The following is a 27,104-nucleotide window of genomic DNA, read 5'->3' on the forward strand; positions in this document are numbered from 1 at the left end:
CTGATCTATATATCTCCCCCCACGAAGCGTTGCAGAGTCAAATGACTTATTTGTCAGGCTTTAGTGAGCAACCGTCTTCACAAACCTCCCCACACACCACAGACGGGCTGTGCTAGGCCCACATGGTGTGTCAACTGTGTGGTGAAGACTAGCAAGATCACCTGCTGAACAGAGAGGCCAAGGGGAGGAAAGCCAGGGCTAGAAAAGACGTGCGCTCTCCCACACACCTGCAAAGTACTAGGGCCAAGCCAGTGTATGGTGATTGTTCTCTCTATAGCTTGAGCTTTCCTTGTGATGTGTGAGATGGGAGGATTCCAGTGATGTGGTTGTAGGTCCCGGACAGGAATGACAATATATTAACCTCCCTGGATGGTGGGTATTCCAGGCAGGTCTCTCCTTCTCCTGTGACTGGTTTGGAGTTGGTGAGGGGCTTGGAGGGTTCCAAGAGCTTCAGCTGGAAGCCAGGAACAGGTTCTTCGCTTCACCTTTCACTCCTGGCAGCAGACAGAGCTCCTGCCTCATCCAACTCAAGGAAAAACTGGGACCAACCAGTTAGAGGATGCAGGTAAAATAGATGGTCCTGGAAGTTGCCACCAGTCAGGGATGCACTCTGAGATCCTGCTTCCCCCTTTGAAGGGAAGTTGCCAAAGTAATGAAGTGTTGCTGCTGCACTTGATTCTCCTGCCTGGAAGCCGCTGTGTACGGAGCCCAAAGCCTGGTCCCTCACAGCCATGGGCCCAACCCTTTCGTTTCTGGAACTGGGCAGTGGGCTCACTCTACTTGTTGCCTAGGCCCTTCGACGCTCCCACCCAGAAATGACGACATGGCTAGTGAGGCTGACAGTCTTGCTGTAATTGGGAGAAAACAGCTGCAGCGCATATGGCTGACTGAGTCGCCAGCAGCCAAAGTTGGGGTTGTGCAGGCAGCTGAGCTGCTCAGGGCCCCCTACCTCACATAGTGAAGAGAGGAAGAAAGAGGTCAAATTATAACCCAGATGGGAAAGTTGGTCCCTGGGGTTCACTTCCTCTCCTCACTCTCAGGATGTGAGGAAGGGCAACATCTCCCCTTGCTGCCAAAGTTTCCTTTGGGAGAGGCTAGGGAGGGTTTATAAAAATCTCCAAGTGGAGACAACCTCCCCCATTGACCCACCAGTTGGCCTCTGCTCCCTTCCAGCCACTTCACAGCAGAGCCCAAATCCAGAACCGTGTATGTTTCATGGGCCTGAGGGTGGTGGAGGGAGGACAGGGTAGCCCACCAGAGGCAAGGGGTAGGGGATCAGGGGCAGTGGCCATTCTTAGCAGTTCCAGGAAAACAGGGCCTTTCTCCCAAGCACCCTGCACAGGCTCAGTGGCAGCACTAGCCACCTGCCCTCCCAGGTAGGTTCCAAACCCCCACGGAGTGCCTCAGAGTGGAGAGGGTTCAGGCAAGGAAGACCACAAAGATGATGAAGAAGACAATGAGGATGAGGAAGATTTTGACCATGAGCCACCGGTTGGAGGTAACCGACTGAAAGTACTTGAGGATCTCCGAATGAGCGGCCTCAACATCCAGCTGGGCTCCCATCACGTTCTCATCAATCCTGGGATGGGCAGAGAGGAGAGGAAACAGGACAGTGGATTAAAAAGAATGCTACTGAGGCATATTTAGTGACATGGAAAGATGGTCACAGTATATGTGAGTAAAAAACATCTAGGCGCATCTTTCCTATCCCCCTCTTCTTCCCTGCAGACACATTACCTTTGCTTTTCTCTCTCCTAAGCTCCAAGGGCTCTTCTTTTGCCTCTATTACTTGTTTCCTGAGCCTATACAGCCCAGCTGGCTCACTTCTACTACCTCTGTAACTTTTTAAGTAAACTTTCTCTTGTGGTTTCAAACAAACAAAAGGTGTTTATATACAATATGATCCCATTTTTGTGTATAGAAAAAGGTCTGGAAGGGTACATAAATAAGCCTTGGCTCTTGTTTGAAAATCAGCTCTGCAACTTATTAGCTGGTGACCCAAAGCCAGTCATTAACCTCAACTCTCATTTTCCTCAACTGAAAAAGAAAAATGAGAATAACACAAAACCTACCTCTCTGGTTGTCAGTCTTATCTGAGTTAACAAACATAAAGTGCTCAACCCATACTAAGAGACTCCAAATATTAGCTATTACAATTTTTTACTCATCAGTACTTTTTTAAAAAAATTTTTTGAGCCCTAGCTAGTTTGGCTTAGCAGTTAGAGCCTCGGCCCTGCAGTCTGGAGAGACCTGGGTTCGGTTCCCGCTAAGGGCATGTACCTTGGATGCAGTTTGTACCCATCCCTGATTGGGTCATGCAGGTGGCAGCCACTTGATGTGTCCCTTTCATGTCGATGTTTCTCTCTCTCTCTTCCTCTCTCTCCCTCCCACTCTATCTGAACAAAAAATGGAAAAATGTCCTCTGGTGAGGATTAAAAAAAAATTTTTTTATTGAATTTATTGGGGTGACATTGGTTAATAAAATTATATAAGTTTCAAGTATACAATATACATGATCTGTATATTGTATTGTGTGTTCACCATCCAAAGTCAAGTATCTCAGTATTTACTGATTTTTGTCTAATAAATATGTATTGCTGCCCTGGCTGGTTTGGCTCAGTGGTAGAACGCGGCCCTTGGACCAATGAGTCTCAGGTTTGATTTCGGCCAAGGGCACATACCTCGGTTGCGGTTTGTCCCTGGCCCTTGTTGGGGTCGTGTGGGAGGCAACCAGTTGATGTATCCTTCTCACATGGATGTTTCTCTCTCTCTCTCTCCCTTTTTCTCCCTCTCTCTCTGAAGATAAACAGTAAAATATCCTTCGGTGAGGATTAAATAAATAAATATGTATTACCCTGGTCAGTGTGGCTTAGTTGGTTGAGCATTATCTCAGGCACCAAAAGGTTGCTGGTACAATTCCATCACGGCACATGCCAGGATTGTGGGTTCAATCCCTGGTAGGGGGTGTGCAGGAGGCAGCTAATTGATGTTTTGCTGTTATATCAATGTTTCTCTCTCACATCGATGTTTCTCTCCCCCTCTCCCTTCCTCTCTCTCTAAAAATCTATCAAAAGTAAATAAGTATTGCATTTGTAATTCGGAGGGGGTGGGGGGAGTTCACAGGCCATTCCAGTCAGGACAGGAAATCCTGGTTCTGAACAGGAAGTCAGGGGATAAGAAAAGCCCTACTGAAGAACACATCTCTCCAGGGTAAAGAGAAGACCTCAGAGGAAGGGCAATTTCTTGAGAGATGGCTAAGAAAAAGAAACCATTTCGCAACCTGCACATGCAATCCTAAAAAACAAATACAAACCTGAGTCCCTGGGAGCAGAGACTTTTCCAAACTGTGAGGATAAAAAAGTTGGTGGAGCCCGGCTGGTGTGGCTCAGTGGTTTCATTCCTGGTCAGGGCACATGCCCAGGTTGTGGGCCTGATCCCCGTGGGGGGCGTGCAGGAGGCAGCTGATAGATGTTTCTATCTCTCTCTCCCTTCCTTTCTCTCTAAAACCCAATAAAAACACATAAAAAAAAATATTGGTGGAGCCAGGCAATCCAGCTGGAAAGTGAGAGGAAAGGCTAGGCCAGTGGCTGCAAGCCCAAGGTTCTGGGTCATGAGGACTATGAGCTAATCTCTGTCCAAGTACAGGAGCCCGGATTGTACTTGATTGCCTATTCATGTCAGAGAGGCTAACTAAAGTATCAGGTTTCCTAGCTTTGGGCCATAATTACATTTCTCAGTGTGAGTGCATTTGTCATTTCATATCCAATAAAGCTCACATTGGCTTTGCTTAACAAAATTGGAAAAATAATGAATGCAGTCTGGTATATAAAAGATTTAAAATGGGAGTCCATGAATGAAACTAACAGAAGGGAACACTGGTGGTGAAAAAACTACGAATCAATGGGAGTTAGAAAACAAAAATGGCCCTGGCTGGTTTTGCTCAGTGGTTAGAGCGTCAGCCCGTGGACCAGAGAGTCCTGGGTTCGGTTCCCGCTAAGGGCACGTACCTCGGTTGCAGTTTGTCCCCAGCCCCGGCTGGGGTATGTGTGGGTGGCGACCACTCGATGTGTCTCTGCCACACCGATGTTTCTCTCTCTCTCCCTCCCGCTCTATATGAAGATAAATGAAAAGAAAAGAAAAAAAAAAAAAGTCCTCGAGTGAGGATAAAAATAAAAAGAAAACAAAAATGCAGCCCTGACCGGTTTGGCTCAGTGGTTGGAGTGTCACCTGTGGACCAGAGTGTCCCGGGGTTAGGTTCCCACTAGGGGCACGAACCCCCAAAAAAAGAAAACAAAAATGAATAGGGCAGAAAATAGTGGCTTGGAAAGGAGAGGGCTGAAGATAATGTAAAAGGAAAAAGTTTACATGGGGAAGAGGACAAAAGAATGTCTTACAGAGAGAAAGAAAAACTAGAGGCCAGTTGGCCTCAGCAGTTAGAGCGTCGGCCGGCAGACCAATGAGTCTCGGGTTTGATTCCGGACAAGAGTACGCACATACCTCGGTTGAGGTTCGTACCCAGCCCTGGTTGGGGTCATGCGGGTGGCAACCAGTCGACATGTGTCTCTCTCTCTCTCCCTCCTTCTGTCCCTCCAGCTCTATCTAAAAATAAATGCAAAAATGTCCTCAAGTGATTAAAAAAAAAAAAAAAAAGATCAATGGAAAAATATCCTCAGGTGATGAATAACAACAACAACAAAAAACTATAGAGGGTAGGAACTAAGCAATATGAAGCTAGAGTCTCACTGAACAGAAAGGACAAAAGATGAAAACTGTTGAGAGGCATGAAAAACCAGAGAACTAGAAGGTGAGTATAAGCTGGGAATAACAAAAAAAAGGGGGTTGAATCAAAAAAGACAGTGAGCCCAAGCACTGGAAAGATTGTGTTAGGAGATCTGGGATATTAGTTTTTGAGTGTCAGTTTCCCCAAAACTTGACAATGACTGAGAGTAACTGTTATGTTCAAGAGGATATAGAAACTGCTTTGATGCAGCTGGTATGACCAAATTTAGTAATAAAGAATATGATGGTAATTGTCTGGCCTGTGTGGCTCAGGAGTTGAGCATAGACCTATGCACCAGGAGGACCTCAGTTCGATTCCCAGTCAGGGCACATGCCCAGGTTGTGGGCTTCACCCCCAGTAGGGGGTGTGCAGGAGGCAGCCAACTGATGTTTCCCTCATCGTAAATGTTTCTCTCTCTCTCTCTCCCTCTCTCTGAAATCAATAAAGACATACATTTTTTAAAAAAAAGTATGACTGTAAGAGATTATAATATGTGAATATAAAAAAGAAATTATTATTATTCCACAGTAATTTTAAAGAGAGAAAACTCCTTGCCTTGGCCTGGTAGTTCAGTTGACCAGAGCATCATCACAATACATGAAGGTTTTGATCCCTGGTCAGGATACATACAAGAATTTTCCCAGCTGGTACGGCTCAGTGGTTGAGCATCAACCCATGCACTAAGAGCTCACCAGTTCAATTCCCAGTCACGTCACATGCCCAGGTTGTGGGCCAAATCCCCAGTGGGGAGCGTGCAGGAGGCAACCAACAGATGTTCTCTCTCACCAATATTTCTCTCTCTCTCCCTCTCTCTTCCTTTCTCTAAAATCAATAAAGAAAAAAAATATAAGTAAAAAATAAAATTACCACTGCTGTGGCCCAGTGTGGCTAAGTGATTAGAGTACTGGCCCTCGAACCTAAGGGACATGGGCTCGATTCCCGGTCAAAGGCGCATACCTAGGTTGCAGGTTTGATCCCTGGCCCAATCAGGGTGTGTACTGGAGGGAACCAATCAATGAGTCTCTCTCACATTGATGTCTCTCTGTCTCTCTCTGTCACCTCTCTCTCTCCTTGGCCCTGCTTCTACTCTCTGAAAATCAATGGAAAAAATACCCTCGGATGAGGATTAACAAATCAAAAAAAATTACCACTGACTTCTCATTAAGAACAACAGATCAAAATACAGTAGTTATATATTTAAAGTACTTAAAAAAAAAACTATAGCCCTGGCCGGTTTGGCTCAGCGGTTAGGGCGTCGGCCTGCGGTCCAGAGAGACCCAGGTTCGGTTTCCGCTAAGGGCATATACCTCGGTTGCAGTTTGTCCCCGGCCCTGGTTGGTCGTGCGGGTGGCAGCCACTTGATGCGTCCCTTTCACGTCGATGTTTCTCTCTCTCTCTCTCTTCCTCTCCCTCCCTCCCGCTCTATCTGAACAAAAAAATGGAAAAATGTCCTCGGGTGACGATAAAACAAAACAACAACAACAAAAAACTATAAATCCAAACTTCTATACCCATAGAAATATCCTTCAAGAATATGCTATAAACCTGCAACTAATACAAAATAACATTTGAACACAAACTGCAATTGAAAAATAAAATTTTTAGTTAAAAATTATTTTAAAAAAAGGAATGAAGGCCCTGGCTGGTGTGGTTCAGTTGGTTGAGCGTCACCCTGTGCACCATTCACTGATTGATTCCTGGTTAGGGCATGTGCCAATCTCATTCCTGGTCAGGGCATATACCTGGGTTTTGGATTTGGTCCCCAGTCAGGGCAGGTGCCAGAGGCAGCCGATTGATGTTTCTCACATCAATGTTTCTCTCTCTCTCTCTCTCCCTCCCTCCCTTCTCTTAAATCAATTTAAAAAGAAGAATGAAATAGAAATATTTTCAGACAAAAGTAAAAGAACTTGCCCTGGCTGATTTGGCTCAGCAGTTGGAGCATCGGCCTGTGGACCAGAGAGTCCCAGGTTCAATTCCTGCTAGGGGCACGTACCAAAAAAAAAAAAAAAAAAAAATGTAAAAGAACTTGTTGTTAGCAAATCTGTACTGCTAAAGCTCTTCAGGCTAAAGGGAGTCATACCAGATGGAAACTAAGTATTCAGGAATGAATGAAGAGCACTAGAAATGGTAAAAATATGAGTAAATATAAAAGACTATTTTTCCTCTTAATTTCTTTAAACTTTAAAATAAAAATTATAATACATTGTGGGATTTATAAAGTATATAGATGCAATAAATATGACAACATGAGCATAATGGATGGAGGAGAGGGTTGCAAAGTTCTTATATTTTATATGTAGACTGAAAAGTTAATGATGCACATTTTTTATTCTTCACTGATTTTTAGAGAGAGAGACAGAGATAGAAACATTGATGAGAGAGAACATCGATTGGCTGCCTCCTGCATGCCCCCCACTGGAGATCAGTCCCACAAGCTGGGCATGTGCCCTGACTGGGAATCGAACTGGCGACCTCTTGGTGCATGGGTCGATGCTCAACTGCTGAGCCACACTGGCCAGACTATTAAGTGTATATATATATTTTTTATCCTCACTGAGGACATTTTTGCATTTAATCTTCAGATAGAGGGGGAGGAAGAGAGAGAGAGAGAAAAACATCGATGTGAAAGAGAGACACACTGAGTGGTTGCCACCCACACGACTCCCATCAGGCCAGGGACAAACCAACCAAGGACGTGCCCTTAGCGGGAACCAAACCCAGGACTCTCTGGTCTGTGAGCCAATGCTCTAACTGCTGAGCCAAAGCGGCCAGGGCTAGTATGTGTATTTTTAATAATCAATCTCCCCTACTAGGCTGTAAGTTCTACAAAAGCAGGAATCTTTATTTCTTTTGTCCAAGGCTATATCTGGATTTCTATAACCCAGTGGTTTTCAACCTTTTTCATCTCATGGCACACATAAACTAATTACTAAAATTCTGTGGCACCCCAAAAAGTATTATACTTTTTTGCTGATCTGAGAAAAAAATAAGTATAATTTTGGCTCATTCACATGGGTGTTGTCATTTTTTATTTGACAATCTAAGGGAAAATATGTCAGTGCCCCTCACTAAATAGTCAGGTATTGCATGATTCAAAAATTCTTAGGGGACACCAGCTGAAAATCGCTGCTATAATAGACTGAATGAGTGCCCAGTGCCATCAAGAAGAGGAGCAGATAAAATATCTCTTATAGCAGCAGGTGGCGCCAGATGAGCAGAGAGGCCCTCCCACTGGTGGGTTCTGACTACCTCCTTCTGCCTCATCCTGTACCTCTAAGCACTGTCCCTGCTTGTTACTTTCTTTTAAAATTATTATTTTTTTTAATCCTTACCCGATGATATTTTTCCATTGATTTTCTGATAGAGTGGAAGGGAGGGAGACAGAAAGAGAGAGAAACATCAATGTGAGAGACACATCGATTGGTTGCCTCCTGCACGACCCAAACCAAGGCCAGGGATTGAACCTGCAACCCAGATATGTGCCCTTGACTGAAATCGAACCCATGACCCTTCAGTCCATGGGCTGATGCTCTAACCCCTGAGTCAAAAATGGCCAGGGCTTTGCTCATTACTTTCTAGAGATACTAGTCTTGATTCTTGAATGTTCCATCATAGGCCCTTTGTACTAGCTGTCCACACTGCCTAGAATATTCTTTCTCTGTTCTTTGCATGGTTAGATCCCTCTTGTCATTCAGGTCTCTGCCTCAGTCAACATCATGTCTTCTTCAGAACAGTCCTCCCTGCCACCCAATCTGATATACCTTGTCAGTCACTTTCTTGACACATCATCCTACTTTAACTCTCTTTATAGTCAGTCCTTTCACTGCCTGAACATTTCTTGTCAGTTCTTTTTTTTTGCCGAAGAAAGGTGAAATTTATTTTTAAATCCTCACCCTGGGATACTTTTCTCCATTTCTGTCTTCAGATAAAGTGAGGTGGGGAGAGGGAGAGAGAAACATCGACATGAGAGAGACACATCGACTGGTTGCCTCCTGCATGACCCCGACAGGGGCTGGGGATGAACTGCAACCGAGGTACGTGCCCTTGACTAGAATCAAACCCGTGACTCTTTGGGCTGACGCTCTAACCGCTGAGCTAAACTAGCCAGGGCTCTTGTCAGTTCTTTTTTTAACAATGTATGTACGTATGAATTCCACATATACACTACAAGGTTAAGCTCCATAAAATAGAGACTTTGCTGTTCACTGCTGTGTGCCCAGCACCTAGAACAGTGCCCGACATAGAACATGTGCTCAATCATCACTTGATGAATAGATGGAGGTAGGTGAACTAGGCCCTCTGGGTGGGCAGGATTCACTCTATTCCTCCAAAGGGCTCTTCCTGGGGACCTTTAGGATGCCAACCCACAGGGAAGAGAAAGCTCCCCTGTTTGGGGCGAGGAAGAAAAACAGTCTCACCTTTGAATGGTTTCTTCCTGTTCTTTAACCATGTGTGCCAATTGCTGGAAGATGGAGCCCAGCTCAACAATTGTGGACTCAATGTTCTGCATGGTGTCTGCCCGGCTCTGGATGTAGGAATCCTTCAGAGGAGAGAGTGCACACATGAGCACTGGGGGATTCTTTAGCGTAGAGCCTGTCTCTTTAGGACCCTCCCAGCATGCCACTTCATCCGTGGCACATTCCAAACACTTGCTTGAGGCCCACAGAGAACAGAGGGGCAACTCCTCCGTAGCTCGGAGCCTGGGTACCTGCTCGTCAATGAGCTGTAGCTGCTGGCTGGTCCGAGAGTCCACCATGTCGATGGCCACATCCCCAGAGGCACGGGATTCTGCCCCCAAAACCACAGCACCTCCCCCTGGAGGAAGAAAAAAGACATGGCACTTTTTATTGGCCAAAAGCAGTGTCAAAGCACACATGCTCTGGATTTGAATCCCACTTACTAGCCTTGTAACCTTGGAAAAGTCATTTAACTGCCCTGAACCTCAGTTTCCTCACTTGTAAAATGGGGAATAATAATAGCTGTCTTCTCAAAGGGTGGTTGTGAAAATTAAATGAGAAAGTGTGAATAAAGTTGAGTGCACAAAAAACATTACTGACTGTTATTCTTCTGATTGAATTCATCCCCGACGGTGAGAACATGGGAGACTAAGTGTAGATCATGAATGTCAGAAATCAGGTAGACCTTTGAGGGATAAAGCCTAGCAACTTCCTTGTCCTTCCATCCTCCTAGCGAACCTCTGCTTCTAGAAAATATCATCATAACCAGAGTAACCAAGCCTGACCCCTCAGGACTATCCATATTGCCTGTGACTTACCCAGATGGTTGGGGGCAAGGGGCAAGGCGGACACGGGTGCTCGGGAGAACTGCTCCCGCCGGCTCCTCTGCTGCTTCAGGTTCTGGAGGTGGGGAAGACATGCAAAGGTCCTGAGGCCTCTGGAAAGCAGGCATGTTAAAAGAGATCCCTCCTGTCGGCCCATGACCCTGCTGCGCTTGCCCTTCCACCTTTCTCTTTCCCATTGCCATCTTGGACCCTTACCCCCAGATTCTTATCCCTCCTACACAGACTCTACTCACCTCTGTCCTTACTTCTAAAACTGATTTGAAGTCATTGGACATAGAGGCCAGCTTTGACTAGAAGAAAAAGAGAAAGGGTCAGCAAAGGGAGACAATACCTTCTTCCCTTTTGTTTCCCCCTCTCCCACACCCAGGTTCCACCTGCAGGGAGACGACAATGGTGTTGGAATGGGTTTGCAGATGCCGGCCACTCTGGCCGCCCTTGGCCCTCACGAAATCTTGAAGCTGGGCAATTTGTTTGTTGAGGCTATTGATGTCCTGGTGAAAGAGCCAACAGAAAATCAGTATCAGACAAGCAGTCCTCAGCCAGCGTCTCCCACATGGATATCTATGGAAGGGAGGACACAGTGGGAGTTACTAGCAGTTACTAGTCAGACCAAAAGGGCCTACTGGGATTTCCAAGCCCTGCAGTTTGCTCAGGTTCAATCCCTGCAGAGGAGAAACAAAGAAGAGATATGGCCTCATCCATTTGTAAATGAATGACTTGTTTACCACTCCAACCTACTGCCCAACTCCACACCATGAGGACAAGTTCATGGTCACAGAACCATTTGGAAGGCCAAAATCTTGAACCCAGAGCAACAAAGCACTGGTGCAGTACTCAGGAGAAAAAAAGAGTCAAAGGCAACATGGTTTTCCAGAAGCATCAATGAAACAATTTCTATGTACAGAATTCCTTTAAAAAATAATCACTGTGCCCTGGCCGGGTAGCTTAGTTGGTTACAGCAAAATCTCAATACACCAAGGTTGTGGGTTCAATCCCTGATCAGGATACATACAAGAATCGACCAATGATGCCCAGCCAGTGTGGCTCAGTGAATTGAGTGTGGTCCCTGGTCACTGGTTCGATTCCTGGTCAGGGCATATGCCCAGGTTCTAGGCTTGACCCCTAGTATGGGGTGTGCAGGAGGCAGACGATCGATGTTTCTCTCTCATTGATGTTTCTATCTCTCTCCCCCTCTCCCTTCCTCTCTATCTAAAAATCAGTAAGAATATTTTTAAAAAAGGATCAACCAATGAATGCATAAATAAGTGGAACAACAAAAAGATGTTTCTCTCTCTTTCCCTTCCTCTCTTTCAAATCAATAATTTAAAAAGGTGATCACTGCAAGAATGAAAGTTGTGACTTGTTCAAGGTCACACACAATGAGCAGCAAGCCAGGCTTTCTACACCAGACCAATGTATCATCCACTCCCCAGTCCTGCCTGCCAAGAGCCACACCGGACAAAGGAGATGAAGGAGGCTGCCAGAGAATAAAAGAGAAAAAGCGTGGCCCAGGGCAGCCAGCCATGGAGGAATCAGAGGAAAAGGAAAAAAGGGAGAGGAAAGAGGCCTACCTAACATAGTGAGTTCAAGAAATAGGCTGGATGAAAAACTAGATTAGACAACTTCTATCACTCCTAGTCTTCCTAGTTAGTATCCCCCCATTTGTATTCCAGCCCCAACCATTTTTTAAAAGAATATTTTTTCTTTATTGATTTTTAGAGAAAGAGGAAGAGGGAGAGAGAGATAGAAACATCGATGAGAGAGAACATCGATCAACCGCCTCCTGCACGTCCCCTACTAGGGATCTGGCCCACAACCTGGGCATGTGCCCTGACCAGGAACTGAACCGGCGACCTCCCGGTGCATGAGTCGACGCTCAACCACTGAGCCACACCAGCCGGACAATTCACTCTCTCTCTGTCTCTCTTCTTTTTTTTATCTTTAATTATTTATTTTTGTTACAGATGTTTCTTCTTCTCTTTTTTTTTTAATCCTCACTCAAGGATATTTTTTTCATTTTTGTTCAGATAGAGTGAGAGGGAGAAAGAGAGAGACAGAAACATCAATGTGAGAGAGAAACATCAATGACTGCCTCCTGCATCCTCCCTACTGGGGATTGAGCCCGCAGCCCGGGCATGTACTCTGACCAGGAATCGAACTAGGACCTCTCAGTCCACGGGACAATGTTCAATCCACTGAGCCACACTGGCTGGGCTAGAAAACAGCTCTTATTACCCTTTCTATTTCCCCTTCTTCCTTACTTTCCATTTTAGTAAATGGCACCACCATTCACCAGTTGCTTAGACTAAAGACTTAAGAGCCACTCCCAATTCCTCTTTTCCCTTAATCCAAATGGAACCCAGCAGGAACCCAAAGAACCCAGCTGACTCCATCCACTTATCTCTACTGAATCCATCCTAGTCTAAACCGTCTGCTCTCTCTGAAAAAGCTCCAAGAGCCTCCTAAATGAACTTCCTCTTAGAACATGCCCCCCACCCACCACGATCCATCTTGTACATAGCAACTGAAGTAATCTTTTAAACCAAAAATGGGTCACACCACCCCTCTACTTACAATCTTCCCAGAACTTCCCACTAAATTTAAAATCCAACCCAAATTCCTTACCTGACTCACACAAGCTCCATATGGTCTGCCCCACACGTCTCTGACCTCATCCCCTACCAGTCTCCTTTTCACTTGCTATGCTACAATCACACTGGTCTCTTTCATGTTGATCAAATGCATCAAAGTCATCCACACTTTAAGACTTTGCTATTCCATGCCCTGGCTGGTTTGACTCAGCAGTTAGAGCATCGGCCTGTGGACCAGAGAGAACCGGGTTCAGTTCCCACTAAGCGCACATACCTGGTTTGCAGTCCCCGGCCCTGGTTGGAGTCGTGTGGGTGACATCCAATCGATGTCGCTCTCTCTCACATTGATGTTTCTCTCTCTTTTCTTCCCTCTCTCCCTCCCGCTCTATCTGAAGGTAAATGCAAAAATGTCCTCAGACGAGGATAAAAAAAAAATTTAAAAAAAAAGACTGTGCTATTCCCACTTTCTAGAAAGTGCTCCCACCAGATCTTTGGATGATGGCCTTTTCCTAACCAATCAGGGCTCAATGTCACTTCTTTAGCCATTCTATATCACCCCATCTAAAGTAGGTCCCTACCATGAGTAACCCACTTGCCTTATTTCTTATTAAAGAATTTACCATTATCTGAAATTGTCTTTTCTGTTTTCTTGTATAGTGTCTAGTTCATCCATTCAGAAAGGAAATTCCTCGATGCAGGGACCATACATCTGTCTTGTTCATTGCGCAATACCCAAACCCAGGCAGCCAAACACACTCAATAATGGAAATGATTGGAAAATAAACAAAGGAATTCTCACAATGACCCTATGAGATAGGTACTGTTATCAGTCCCTTTTTATTTATAAGGGAACTGAAGCTCAGAGCAGTTAGGTAGCTTAGGTCACACCATAAAGGGTGGACCTGGGATTTGAACTCAAGTCTGTCTGAATCCAGTTGTAGTTCCTGAATGCCTATGCAACATCCCAATAGTTAGTGGAACCTTCTTTTCTACTCAGCACAGCATCTCTTGAATGTTTCTGTCCTCTGGCCTCTGCCATAATCATCTTCGTACTGGACAACTGCAGCAGGGTCCTTCCTAGCCTCTCTGCCCATCCATGCTCCAGGGTTGTTTGCCCTCCTTCCAACTTCACATTTTACTCTTATTACATTGTACTGGGAAAGCAAGGAATCACAACTGTGGAGGACTGTGCTGTACCAGTGTCTTTCAGACAGAATTGGGATCCAGGTTTTAATCATCTTTACAGCCCATGGCATTCAGAGTGATTCCATACTCCCTAGCAAGGGCCACAATGATCACAACCACCACCAATCTACCTTTATTATTATATTTTTACTCCTCACCCAAAGATATTTTCTCAAATATCTTCAGAGAGAGTAGAAGGGTGAGAGAGAAAGAGAAACATCGATGTGAGAGGGACACATCAATTGGCTGCCTCCTGCACAACCCGAACAGGGGGAACCAACCCACAAATATTTGGTCCACAGGCCGACGCTCTAACTGCTAAGCCAAACCAGCCAGAGCCCAATCTACCTTTAAAGGCTCATCTCCTGCCCATTACTCATTCAGTCAACAAATATAGAGTACCTACCAAACACTAGACACTGTTACAGGCATTTGGGATACATCTGTGAACAAGGAAACAGAAAAAAAATCTCTGCGCTTGTGGCATTTACATTTTTTTCCTCTCTCTTTGAGGGGGAATGAGGTAGGTGGCAGGGAACAGAGACAAATAATAAATATAATTAATTATAGAGAACATTACAATGTATCAAGTACTATAAAAAAGAAAACTGCCCTGGTCAAGTAGCTCAGTTGGTTAGAACATCGTCCTGATAAGCCAAGGTATGGGTTTTGGGTTTTTTTTGGTATGTGCTCCTAGCGGGAACTGAACCTGGGACTCTCTAGTCTGTAGGCCGTCACTCTAACTGCTGAGCCAAACCGGCCAGGGCCAAGGTATGGGTTTGATCCCCGGTCTGGGCATATACAAGAATCAACCAATGAATGCCTAAATAAGTAGAACAGCCTACCAGTGTGGCTCAGTAGACTGAGCATAGTCCCATGGACTGAGAGCCCCGGTTCAATTCCCAGTCAGGGCACATGCCCAGGTTGCGAGCTCAATGTGCAAGAGGCAGCCCCATCTATGTTTCTCTGTCACAATGATATTTCTATCTCTCTCTCCCTTCCTCTCTCTCAAAAAAATCAATAAAAACATATTTTAAAAAACATTAAAAAGCCCTGGCCGGTTTGCCTCAGCAGTTAGAGCAATGGCCTGCGGTCCAGAGAGACCCAGGTTCGGTTCCCGCTAAGGGCACGTACCTCGGTTGCAGTTCGTCCCTGGCCCTGGTTGGGTCGTGTGGGTGGCAACCACTCAATGTGTCCCTTTCATGCCGATGTTTCTCTCTCTCTCTCTCTCCCTCTCACTCTATCTGAATAAAAAATGGTAAAATGTCCTCAGGTGAGGATAAAAACAAACAAAAAACAGTAAGTGGAACAAACTGATGTTTCTCGCTCTCTCCCCCCCCCCCTCTAAAATCAGTCAACCCATAAAAAACAAACAAACTAAAAAAACAGAGCAAGGTAAGGGAAATCAGAGTTTTGGTTGCTGGATTATTAAACAGTACAATCAGGGTAGGCCTCCCTGAGCAATGACATCTGAGCAAAGACTTAAAAACTTTCCCTTTTTTGAGCCATACCTTTGCACACAGTTTTCTGTCTGGAATGTTGTTCACTGACTCTATACAAGCCTTGAAACCAGCTCAGATTTGACCTCCTCTAAAACAAATCTTTCCCAGCATTCCAGACTATCCCATTCATCCTTTAGTAAGATCTTTTCTGTAGATTTACCTCCCATTCATGTTATGGGGCTGGATACCTCTTTTAGACAATAAACCCTTGAAGGCAGAATCTTGCCTCCTGTTTGTGAGACGAGTGCCCAGCACAGTGCTTTGTATACAATAGATGATCAATAAATGTCTACTGACTCAATGGATGAGCACAGTGTTTAGTGCTGACTCCAGAAACTTGCTCTGGGCTTCCATGGCAATGGAAAATGATGGAAGTGATCTGACTAGAGATCGGGGCTCTCTTGATAGCGGAGTAGCTCACCTGTTTGATGATATAAGTTAGCTCCTCTATTTCCACTGCTTTATCATCAAAGAGGGACTTGCGCTTTGCCACTGCAGAGATAAATAAGAAGCCATGACAGATGACATCAAAGACAAGGCTCAGGGAGTACAGGTTCCTCCACCCTCTTTGGCTCACTGCCCCATTTCTAAAACACCCCAAGAACACTCACAGATTGTCAGCTTCTCCAGCTTGGCAAATGTGTTGCTGAGGTCTTTCCCAATGCGCCTACAAACAAGCATTAGTGGGAACACTTGGGAAAAAGCAGAAGATGACCTATTCCCACATTAGCTCCAGCACAACAATCCCAGCCCCCTCACAGCCAAGGCCATCAAAGGCAAGCCTACTTTTCCTCAGACACTGTATCAGCCCACCCCCAAATAACTTCTCTCAACTCACTTGGCCATGAGGGTGAATTCACTGCGCTGCCGAACAGCACGCAGAGCCGGTTTGTGTGTCTGTATTCCATTCTGAAAAGTAATGTCAAGAAGTGAAACATTAGTTCCCCCTCCCCATTACCAGTTTTCACTGTTCTCAGGTGTCCACTATACTCTCTTTCTAGTACTGATGGTGTTCTCTATCAAGTGGTCTAATTTTAGCAGAAGCATAGTAGTAACAGTAATTTAGAGCCCAAATTTGAAGACAAGACCTAGATTCAAATCTTGACTTCATCACTTACTAACTGGAGGAAGTTACTTAAATCATTCTGAATCTCCATTTCCTCTCTTCTATAACATGAAGACAATCCACACACCTCCTATTGTTTCAGCCAAATAGCTGGTACACTGTAAACATTAAATAAATAGCTCACATTACCGTTCTATTCTTTCAATCAGGGAATCAAAGAGAATAACTGGAAAGCTCTTGGAGATCATATACAAGAGCAGTTATTAACAAGTGCTGAGCACTAAAAATATTTGAAATTTCAGTCACTCAAGGTCCCACTTAAGATTCAGAAAGTTTGGATCAAGACAAAGGAATGCAATTTTTTTAAAAAGCATGCCAAATTGATTTTGATAAAAAAAATTAATTATCTAGCCCAGCCAGTGTGGCTCAGTGGTTGAGCATCGACATGCACCAAGAGGTCGCCGGTTTGATTCCTGGTCAGGGCACATGCCCAAGTTGTGGGCCCGATCCCCAATGGGGGGCGTGCAGGAGGCGGCCAATCGATGTTCTCTCTCATCAATGTTTCTATCCCTTTCTTCCTCTCTCTCTAAAATCAATAAAGGAAAAAAAAATTATCTAGAAAACTTCCTTAATTCTATAGATATAAAAACTCAGGCCCAACTAACTTTCCTGTGGTCACAGAGCAAACTTGTGGTAGAACTATACCAGAAGTAGAATTCAAAGTGCTTGTCTCTGGGATAAAGGCTCTTTCTACAATCTGTTCCTCATCCAAGCCAAATATATGGCAGCCACCTCTCATCCTGAGATGCCCCTTCAGGAATAGCAACCCTACCCTCCAGGTTCCTCACACACAAAGTCTGTATGTTTGCCTCTAGGTAGATAGCCCACCTCTTAATGGATCCTACCGCCCCCTCCAAGCCTGATCAGTTCTCCATTGGGTTCCCGCAAGAATTACTTCAATCAACAGTGCTGGAACACAGCCTCTCCCAGATCATGAAGCTCACCCCTGCCTTTCCCACTCCTGGTCCTTACCTGACGGCTCTGCAGGGATTTGCAGGCAGACAGGAACTCCTGGGTCCGATCCCGGCAGGACATGGTGTCGGGAGGGGGAGGGACCAGGGCCACTGGGGGGGGCAGAGGGGCGATGTCGCTGCTGCTACTGCCAGCAGTTGCAGGGGACAGGACCTGTGTCTTTGAGAGACCCAGGTAGACACCCTGATCCGTGTTCTTAGACCCGTAGCGTTTCCGCGGGATCATTGAGACGCATAACCTCGGACTGTTGTGGAGGGGAGAGTGTCATTCCCCAGGCCTCTTCCCCACAAATTCCCCCCAACCAGCAAATTCTTGGGCCCCAAAGCCAACCGAAGATCTTGGGGCTGGCCGGCAACGGGCAGGGCCCACTTCCTCTCCAGCCTAAGCCGTTCCCTTCCTCACTCTTCTTCCAACTTGGCAGCCAGAGCGTGGGTCGGGGGCCCTGAAGCAGAGACAGGGCCAAAGGCACTTCCCGTGGCCCCAAGGCTCCAGGCTGGCCTGTGCAACTGCCCCAGGCCCTAACTGGGCCCTCTTGAATCCACGGGTTCCTTCGATTCCTCAGGAAGAAATGGTAACGGACCTTCCGAGGGGGACACACTTCGGTGGGCGGAGGAGGGGCAAAAAAATCTCTGGGTGTTTATTTGAAACAGGAAATCCCACCCCCGCTCAAGACCCGCCTTGTAGACTGTAACTACTGATTAGCTAATGCCGACGTCTTTCTCAATGGAGGCTTTCCTGATTGGACACCGAGGTATTCGCTCACCCCAAGCCGGGTCGGCAGGACTTGTCCGCTCGCCCCTAGTTCCCTTCCCCCAGCCCGTCGTCGCTCCCGGAAAGCCGCTGCCCCGAGCTGACACGGCAGCCAGACCACTCTCAGAGCAAGTCTTACCTCCTCTCCGCCACCTGCCGCCGCCGCCGCCACAGTCTCCTAGGTCGTCACCGCCTACTCCCCCGGCGCGGAAGCCTCAGAAACCCGACCAAAGACTAGAAGCCGCCACGTCACCCACACGTAACTCCACCCCCGGCGACTAGAGGGCGGTGCCACGCCTTTTCGAGCCTGGCAACTCTAGGGGCACGCCCCCACCTAAATGCAAGAACGACTCTGCTCTCTCATTGGCTAGGCTGCTGCCTCGACCCCGCCCCCTAGAAACTGGAGCCGGGGCCCACAGGGCTGGGCCAGCCTCTGGGGAGGAGCCTTAAAGAGACCGCAGTCCTCCTGGTGCCCGTGCCCAGTGCGGGCAAAGGGGCAGCAGAGGCATGAATGCTTTGGCAAGTACACGTTAGAAACTTTATTCTCTGGAAGCTGGGGAGGACTGAGAGCAGTACTGGGGTCATCCCTTCTCTGGCTCCTCCTGGATTCCCTCCGGGCTGTTCTCCTGGAACATACACCCATGCTTCTGGACTGAATGCTTCTTGGTTGACCGCGAGCCCCGATGGCTAAACATGGATAGCCGCCGCCACAGCACGGTGATCAAAAGGCTTTCGTTAGACTTTGGATTCCGGTGTTCCTGCGAGTCCTCATCGACCTCTTCGGTGCCTGCGAAGATGACGCGGCCGCTGAACTCCGCTCTCCCCTACCCCGTCCAACCTCCTGGACCTTCCCCCTCACATTCCCTGGGCACCCCAGGTGTCTGTTCCCACCTTCCTCGACTTCCTCCGATTCCACCTCCCTGGCCTGTCCACCAGAGGTGCTCACGTCCTTGTTTTGGCAGCAGCCCATGGCCCGCCTGGACCGGCACTCCGTTCCCCCCAACTCCAGCCCACCTGGCTCCCACCAGGCTTTTGTGACGTCAGGTATCCCGCTGCCCCAGCTCAGAGAGCAGCCACCCCTTTAATTTCTCCCATCACAAAAGGCTCAGGGTCATGATGTGTGTCAGTTGTTTATTTACAAAGTGAGCTCAGGCCCTTTAGGGGCTGGTAGAGCCAGGCCGCTTCTTCTTTCTCCGTCTGGTTTGGAAAGCTCCTGGGGTCTGCTCCAAATCAGGGAGCTTACGCTTGGCAGCTGCCTCCAAGGAGGCCCAAAGTTCATCTGCCTCTGTGTCTTCTGGGGACAATTTATTAGGCTCTGGAGGCTCTTGCGGCTCATCCTGGTGAGTAGAGAAAAGCTTAGGAGTCAGGGACACAATAACAGACCCACAGGGAAGGAGAATCTGTGAAATAATCTTCCCAGGTACCAACACTTTCATTTCCTGCTCTGAGAAACAATTCCCTCCCATCCATGTTCCTGTCACCTTTGGCAGTCTTGTGTTCCAGCTGCTTCCTTTTTCTCCCCACAGGCAAATAAACTCTCACATCTTTGGTTCCCACCTTCCCAGACCCAACTGCTTACCTCCCAGTTATCCCTGCCTGACAGAAGAAGGCAGCTGAGTTGAGACTTCAGATAAACCTGCAAGAAATTAGAGGCTTTAAGGAGCCAAACACACTGAAATATACAGAAACATGAGTGGGGGACACAGGAAACAGCAGGCTCTCACCTTATGCTCCAGGCCCCGTGGATTCTGGATCCTGTGTACCCTCAAGATTCTGTCCAAGCCACAGGAGGCTAGTAGAGGCTTTGAAGGGTGGCACTGCAACCCCCGGACGCTGCCTGCGAGCCCCTTCAGACAGCCTAGTAGGCGTCCTAGAGAATGAGGGAGGAATCAGTGCCAGCTAGCTAGCCAACAACAAAGTATTGCGTGTTTACTGTTCAAATCACTTTCCATATCAATATATATATTTTTAATATATATTTTTTCTTTATTGATTTTAGAGAGAGAGGAAGAGAGAAATAGAAACATCCATGAGAGAGAACTTCGACTGGCTGTCTCCTGCACGCCCCCGACTGGGAATTGGGCCCACAACCTGGGCATGTGCCCTGACCGGGAATCGAATTGGTGACCTCTTGGTTGCCTAGGTCAATGCTCAACCACTGAACCATACTGGCTGGACAGGTCAGACAGCTTTTAAAACCAGGATTTGAACCCAGACAAACTGCCAACTAAATGAAGGTTCAATGGCCCCACTAGGGAATCCTGCCCCCCACCAAGGCTGCCCAGTCTACTACCTTGCCGAAGGTCAATTTCTGCCAGCTGCCCATGAGTGTTCCCCACGATCACCGAACTGAAGAGGAGACCAGAGGCAGGTGAGGTCAGCAGGAGCCTCCTGGAGTCCTTCCTCACCCCACTCTTTGCCCTCTAAACACTCACTTGCCCCCAGGAGTGAGAGTCATAGCTGTCAATGGGTACTCTCCATAGGTGGCCTCTAGCACTGGCCGGCGCTGTGGGGAGGCTGGATCATAGACACGGACCTGGAGGAAGACTTAAGAATCACAAGGGTGCCCTCACCCCACATACCCGTGTGGCTTTCCCACATCTGCACTCACTCCTTCATATGCTGCTTTCCTGTTTATGACCCACTCTTGGAGAAACTTTCTCATCTGAAATGTACCCCTCTTCTCTGAGTGTTGGGGGGTGGGGGAGAGCTGTTAGCAGCATAAATGGACAGGGCTGCGGGGAAGTTGGGAAGTGGCAGCATTCCCATGGTCTGCAAGTGTGGCAATGCCATCCCCCAGACTCCCATCTTGGGAGGGAAAAGCAAGTTAGTCCAATTGTCAGAGGATGCTGAATTTCAAGCAGAAATGTTTAGCCTGAATACGAGGAGAGAGGAAGCCCTCATGTGTGTTTTAAGCAGAAGCATATCACCAAGATCAGACTTCAATATACGGAAGCAAAAGAAACAGCAAATACAGTAACCTAGAGGGCAGCCTGCGGACCGAAGGATTTCGAGTTTAATTCCCGGCCAAGGGTTCGTACCTGGTTTGCAGGTTTGATCCCCTGCCCCTCTTAGGGTCATGTGAGAGGCAACCAATTGATGTATCTCTCTGGCATCAATGTTTCTTTCTCTCTCCCTCCCCTTCCCCTCTCCCTAGAAATCAATGAAAAAAAAAATCCTCAGGTGAGGATTAACAACAACAAAAATACAGTAACCCAGTCCTGCCTGGGTCAGGGCTGTAAAGATCCCCAGTTGGGCCCTGGCTGGTTCGGCTCAGCGGTTAGAGCGTTGACCTGTGGACCAGAGAGTCCCAGGTTCGGTTCCCACTAAGGGCACGTACCTCAGTTGCAGTTTGTCCCTGGCCCTGGTTGGTTCGTGTGGGTGGTGGCCACTCGACGTGTCTCTCTCACATCGATGTCTCTCTCTCTCTCTCTTTCTCTCTTTCTCCATCTCTCCCTCCTGCCCTATCTGAAGATAAATGCAAAAATGTCCTCGGGTGAGGAAATAAATAAATAAATAAATCGATCGATCCTCAGTTGGGCCCTCCCCCCAAAAATGAGGAGCTGAGGCCAGAGAGGAGAGTCGAGCTTGGGTCCTGCAGCAAATCAGAGGCTGCATCAGGACCAGAAATCCAATTCTCTTGATATGCAGCCCAATTTTCCTCTCCAGACACCTGCACCCTGTAAACTACTGTGAAGGGAATACTCCCTTCTCCTCTCCTCTCTTCTAGATGGGAGTAAGAGAAAGAGTCAGAGTTCAGGAAACTCCATCCTAGAATACAGTAAGAGAAGGTTACCAGGCGGAAATGGACAAGGGAGTGCTCCCTCCTCTGAGAATTCATGGATAGGGTGGTGAGAAGGTGGCTGTGACAAACGGGGCAGAGCCTACACAGGGAGGCTGTTTCTCTAGGAGACTGCTCAAGCCCGGTAGGAGGCAGGGGTGGGGTGGTGCCTCACCTGGTGGTACCCTGTACAGGTGACGAGCTTCTGTGACTCAGGCAGGAACTGTATGTCCTGGTCCCAGATGGGAACTCGCAGGTCGAGCCAGTCATTCCGTACCTGGTGGGGTGGGTAGATGGGGGACAGAGTTGTGGGGAATTCAGTGTGTACCTTCCTTCAGCCCTCCGTCATCATCCCCTAAAGCCCACCTGATCTCTGACTCATGGTCAGTGACCCCAGTCACCCTGGGCCTCAGACCTAGCCCTTCCCTACCCGTCACTCACATTCTTGGCTCTGAACACAGGCTCCTCAGACCCCAGCAGGTCCCACACCTTCAAAGCATTTTCCTTCCCACCTGTGGCAACTACATGGGGGTGCACTGGGTCTTGGCGCATCCTACATACCCCAGGACCCACCCTCAGTTCCAGGAGCTGAAAAGAATGAGAGATGAGAGAGGAAATTAGAGTCAGTTCGAGTCCCAAATCCTCCTCCCCGAAAGCCCTCATGCAACTCCTACCCTGGCTCCCCCCTTCCCCAACCATCAGGATCAGGGCAGGGAAGCCTCACTGGGTCAGAGGATGTCTCCTTGTCATTATCACGCCAGACTCGGAGGATCCCAGAATCCACACATGTGACGAGGGTGCTGCAGGCAGGGGTGGGAGTCAGGTTGAAAAAAAAAGTGTGAAGGTGTTCTCTTAGCCCCAGTCAACCCACCCCCAAATTAACTAGACTCTTACCAGCCCTCTTCCTAAGAAAGCCTCCAGATGCCCTGGCCAGTTTGGCTCAGCGGTTGAGCGCCAGCCTGTGGACCAGAGAGTCCCGGGTTCGGTTCCCGCTAGGGGCATGTACCACCAAAAAAAGAAAGCCTCCAGGTAATTCAGGTCTGGACAGGGCTTGACAGTTTCCAACTTCAGTATCTATTATTTAATTTCCTTGACACAGAGTTCACCAGTTTTCATTTATTTATTTATATTTAAATAAGTTTTTATTCATTTTTTTAGAGAGCTGAAGAGAGAGATAGAAACATCTATGTGAGAGAGAGAGATGCTTCCTGCATGCCCCACCCGCTCTGGGATCAAGCCCGCAACCCAAGCAAGTGCCCTGACTGGGAATCGAACCGGGATTCTCGGTTCATGGGACAACAACACTCAATCTACTGAGCCACACCAGCCGGGCAGGTTTACCAGTTTTATAAGTGAAGAAATAGAAGCTCTGAGCAATTAAAATATTTGCCTACTCAGCAAATGTCAGAACCAGAAATCAAGTCTGTGATACTCCAAAACAGAGTGCCTTTGGATTCCATAGCTACATCTGGGGGCACCTGGCCCTGCAGGTCTTTTTGAACGTTGAGTTGGTCACAGGGGTCAGGATCAGTAACTCTGAAAGGACTGAAATGGGACTGGTCTGGATTTAGGGTTTGGCCAAAGTCAAACACCAGCTTCTCTTGAATTCTCTGTTCTGGGTTCCAGGTGGTAAATGTCAATCTCTTCCTCAAAGTAACCCCTCCCACCCAGCCAGTGTGGCTCACTGGTTGAGCACTGTCCCATGCACTAAGAGGTTATTGGTTTGATTCCCCATTAGGGCACATGCCCCTATTGCGGGCTCAATCCCCAGAAGGGGGCGTGCAGGAAGTAGCTGATCCATGTTTCCCTCATCAATCTCTATCCCTCTCCCTCTCTCTCTAAAAATCAATGTAAAAACAAAACAAAAGAATCAAATACCTCTCCCAAGAAGCCCAAGCAAGTCTCCCCTAGGAGCTGTACAGCCTGAACCTATGTTCTTTCTCACATTTGTCTACCCTCCCCACCTTGGTTCAGGGCCTATATCACTTGCCTCCGCTGTGGTAACAGTCTCCCAACTGCTCTCTCTCCAATTCATCCTCCACACTCCTACAGGGTCACAGCTCTGACAACAGCACTGCCCACTCCAAAACCAATAACTCCCCACCACTTACAAAACTGCAAATCTCTCAGCTTGGCACTTAAAGCCTTTTACAATTAATCCCAACCTCCCTTGCCCATCTTGTATTAAAATGTTCCTCAGCATCAACCCCCAAATGCTATTTATGTTCCCTGAAAGGTACCCTGTAGCCTGACACCAATCCTTGGTCTTTGTCCAGGCAGTAGCCTCTTACCACTTTCCCCACCTGTCAAAATTCTGCCAATTCTTCAAAGCCTACTTTTTTTTTTATCCTCACCCGAGGACATTTTTCCATTTTTTTATTCAGATAGAGTGGGAGGGAGAGAGAGGAAGAGAGAAACATCGACGTGAAAGGGACACATCGAGTGGCTACCACCTGCAACGACCAACCAGGGCCAGGGACAAACTGCAACCGAGGTCCGTGCCCTTAGCGGGAACTGAACCCGGGTCTCTCGGGACCGCAGGCCGACTCTCTAACCGCTGAGCCAAACCGGCCAGGGCAAGCCTACTTTAAATGTCTCACCCCCCTCACAGAACCTCCTAGACCTCACCTGTCAGAAGTATCACCACCAAACCTCCACAGCCTGTCCACAACCTCCCCCTTCAATTTAGGAAGAAAGCTAGGCCAGTAATCTAACCAATAGCACTTTCCCTCCTATCCTTTACTTCAAGAGCTTTATCACTTTGTTTGTGGTTGTCAGTTCCCACCACCCTGTACACTATTAAATAACTTGCTCAGGGTCACTCAAAAGGTTATGAAACCGCGCTGGCCGGTTTGATTCAGCGGTTGGAGCGTGGACCTGCGCACCAGAAGAGTCCTGGGTTCGGTTCCCGCTAGAGGCACGTACCAAAAAAAAATATGAAACCAGTGGAAAACTCATCGAGGATGCAAACTCCCTATGAAAGTAGGAACTGTGTGTGTGTGTGTGTGTGTGTGTGTGTGTGTGTGTCTGGTTTACCTGCAGCCCTTGCATCTCGCTCAATGCCTGTCACTCAGAAGGTGTTCAATAAATGACTGTTATAGGAATGAACAAAAGAAGGCAGGGCACAGATTCCTGTCACCCAGCCCAGGACCAAGTCACCTAAGGGTTGATCGCCATTATTCGGCCGTCCTGCGGGAGCCTCAATCTTACCCGTCAACCTGGGCGAGACCTCGGAACGTGCCTTCCCCGCCGGGGCAGTGCCTCTGACCCTGGAATCTGCCCTCCTCGGTGCTGAAGTGCCTCACGGTCCTGTCGGCACAGCCCACCAGGATCTGCGGGCAGAAGAGGGCAGGATGGCGAGGAGAGCGAAGCTACCGACACCCCAGCTCCAGCCCGGCCGGCGGCCGCTCACCTGTGTCTCACCGCCCGCGCCCCAGCACAGGGCGCTCACCGCCTCCTCGCGCCGCGGCTGTCCCGCCGCCGTGAAGTTCGTCGCCTGTTTGCGCTGAAGGTTCACCCCTGCGGGACGCGGGCGTCAGTCGCACCAGGAACGCGAGCTGGCGGCCTCCCCACTTCCCGACGCCCGGTCCTGCCACCCACCTTTCAGGATCCCAGTCTCGGTGCCGACCCACACATGGTTCCATCGCGTCCGGAGAGCAGCCATAACAGAGCCCGGAAACCGACAGCCGCACTTCCGGCGCAGCGTGCGCGTCACCAGCGCGCGGACGGGGATCCGCGCCAACGCAGTTTCTGGGGATCTAAAGAGCTGGGAGAGATCAGTCACCCTCCTGCTCCCGCCGGTATTGCAGTGCAAAAACAATGTAGAGACATTTGTGGGGATTTGTAGAGTAACCTGACCAATTTTCACCGAGAGTGGATCTCATCCTTAGTGGACCGCGATGCCGGATGGAGCCAGCCCTAGCCCGTCTCCCTGCTCCAAAGAATCGTGGCTTTATTTTTTCCGTACAAGTCGAGTCCACGTCAGACACATTCAAATCACTGTCCTTAACCCTTAGTTGTCATTTGTATTATTTCTTTTCTTTTCTTTTTTTCCAGTTCCCCTGGAATATATAGTGCCTCTGTCACTGGTTTCTGAGAGCTTATTTATGACTAAAGATGTTAACCATTTCCCGTGTTTTTTGTTATTTTACTATGGTGGTGTACTTTTTTTGGTTGTACCAAAGTTGTGTATTAAACATAATCATGTTCAGCTTAAAAAAAAAACTATTGTGACACACGGTTTCAAACCCGATTTTAAAAGACACAAAACGAAGAAAGACGGGGGAAATGAAACCGACGATCTTAAAACAGGTCTCTGTTTTGGAAAAGTGGAGGTAGGGCGTCATTTTAATTTCCTCACATTGAGGTTTGGTGATAGTAAAAACTAGCTCAAACTGCGTAAAAATTCTCAGAGTTAAACAGAAACAATATTCCTCTCAAGGATAAGCTGTAACTTTAACGTTCCTCTTTTTTGAGTGATTTTCTTACTGAGAAATATTGTTCTCTGAAATAATAGACTATCAGAAACTTTGCTGTCTGCAATTATGTAGGTAAGAATAAAGCATTCCAGTTCTTGCCTGGCAGACCTAAATCCTCCACGGAAAAGCAGCCTTATTAGCGCAGCTGAAGAGCTGCCAATGAGTTCTGAGCATACCCCGGCTGGAGTGGCTCAGCGATTGAGCATCAACTCATGCTCCAAGAGGTCACCGGTTGGATTCCCGGTCAGGGCACATGCCCAGTTTGTGGGTCCGATCCTCAGTGGGGGTGCATATGGGAGGTGACCAATCAATGTTCTCTCTCATGGATGTCTCTCTCTCTCTCTTTCTCTTGCTCTCCCTCTCTCTCTCAAATCAATAAAGAAACTATATATATATATATATATATATATATATATATATAGTTCTGAGTATAACATCCCTCATTTATTTTTGTATTACCAAGGAAACAAACGGCACCCTAGGTATTCTTCACAGCCCGAACCGGATGTTGACGTTTTTGCACACATACTCTGTATTGAGTCTATCAGAACACTGAACTAAAGCAAACTTCACGTTCCCCTAAAATCCTCTAACTTTTTTTTGGCGAGGTATTCAACCATTAGTAGTTTAGGCGGTG

The 27,104-nt window shown here is 47.6% G+C and overlaps 2 protein-coding genes across 4 annotated transcripts; both read right to left on the reverse strand.

The window, feature by feature from the left end:
• Window positions 1-566: 566 nt before the first annotated feature.
• On the reverse strand, window positions 567-18,476 carry STX5 (syntaxin 5). Of its 2 annotated transcripts, XM_036257932.1 has the most exons (11): window positions 18,348-18,476; window positions 17,459-17,702; window positions 16,199-16,269; window positions 15,972-16,027; window positions 15,782-15,852; window positions 10,457-10,573; window positions 10,316-10,372; window positions 10,056-10,137; window positions 9,489-9,595; window positions 9,199-9,320; window positions 832-1,579 (listed from the first exon to the last, which is right to left on the reverse strand). In XM_036257932.1, the coding sequence occupies exons 2-11, from the start codon at window positions 17,681-17,683 to the stop codon at window positions 1,420-1,422; spliced, it is 1,068 nt and encodes a 355-aa protein (XP_036113825.1). In that variant the 5' UTR covers window positions 17,684-17,702; window positions 18,348-18,476; the 3' UTR covers window positions 832-1,419. The 2 variants fall into 2 exon arrangements, with proteins under 2 accessions (XP_036113826.1, XP_036113825.1); XM_036257933.1 differs by lacking the exons at window positions 17,459-17,702; window positions 18,348-18,476 and adding an exon at window positions 16,479-16,532 and having other exon boundaries at window positions 567-1,579.
• An 843-nt stretch (window positions 18,477-19,319) lies between these two features.
• On the reverse strand, window positions 19,320-25,755 carry WDR74 (WD repeat domain 74). 2 transcript variants are annotated; one of them, XM_036258411.1, is made up of 11 exons: window positions 25,590-25,755; window positions 25,402-25,508; window positions 25,200-25,321; window positions 22,714-22,789; window positions 22,431-22,577; window positions 22,165-22,266; window positions 20,644-20,744; window positions 20,502-20,557; window positions 19,933-20,078; window positions 19,788-19,844; window positions 19,320-19,545 (listed from the first exon to the last, which is right to left on the reverse strand). In XM_036258411.1, exons 1-11 carry the CDS (start codon window positions 25,651-25,653, stop codon window positions 19,366-19,368), a joined length of 1,158 nt encoding a protein of 385 aa, XP_036114304.1. In that variant the 5' UTR covers window positions 25,654-25,755; the 3' UTR covers window positions 19,320-19,365. The 2 variants fall into 2 exon arrangements, with proteins under 2 accessions (XP_036114304.1, XP_036114305.1); XM_036258412.1 differs by lacking the exons at window positions 25,200-25,321; window positions 25,402-25,508; window positions 25,590-25,755 and adding an exon at window positions 22,884-23,084 and having other exon boundaries at window positions 19,327-19,545.
• Between the last annotated feature and the right edge of the window lie 1,349 nt (window positions 25,756-27,104).

This window comes from Molossus molossus, unplaced genomic scaffold, assembly GCF_014108415.1.
Source record: "Molossus molossus isolate mMolMol1 unplaced genomic scaffold, mMolMol1.p scaffold_m16_p_13, whole genome shotgun sequence".
NCBI classification, from domain to species: domain Eukaryota; kingdom Metazoa; phylum Chordata; class Mammalia; order Chiroptera; family Molossidae; genus Molossus; species Molossus molossus.

Coding starts and splice junctions, on each gene's coding strand:
- WDR74 (XM_036258411.1), bottom strand. CDS start 25,653: ATGGCTGCTCTCCGGACGCGATGGAACCATGTGTGGGTCGGCACCGAG. Junction 25,509..25,589: donor CGAGACTGGGATCCTGAAAG/GTGGGTGGCAGG, acceptor CGCGTCCCGCAG/GGGTGAACCTTCAGCGCAAA. Junction 22,578..22,713: donor AGGAGACATCCTCTGACCCA/GTGAGGCTTCCC, acceptor CATTCTTTTCAG/CTCCTGGAACTGAGGGTGGG.
- STX5 (XM_036257932.1), bottom strand. CDS start 17,683: ATGATCCCGCGGAAACGCTACGGGTCTAAGAACACGGATCAGGGTGTC. Junction 10,574..15,781: donor TAACTTATATCATCAAACAG/GTGAGCTACTCC, acceptor CTCTTTCACCAG/GACATCAATAGCCTCAACAA. Junction 10,138..10,315: donor TTTTAGAAGTAAGGACAGAG/GTGAGTAGAGTC, acceptor CCCCACCTCCAG/AACCTGAAGCAGCAGAGGAG.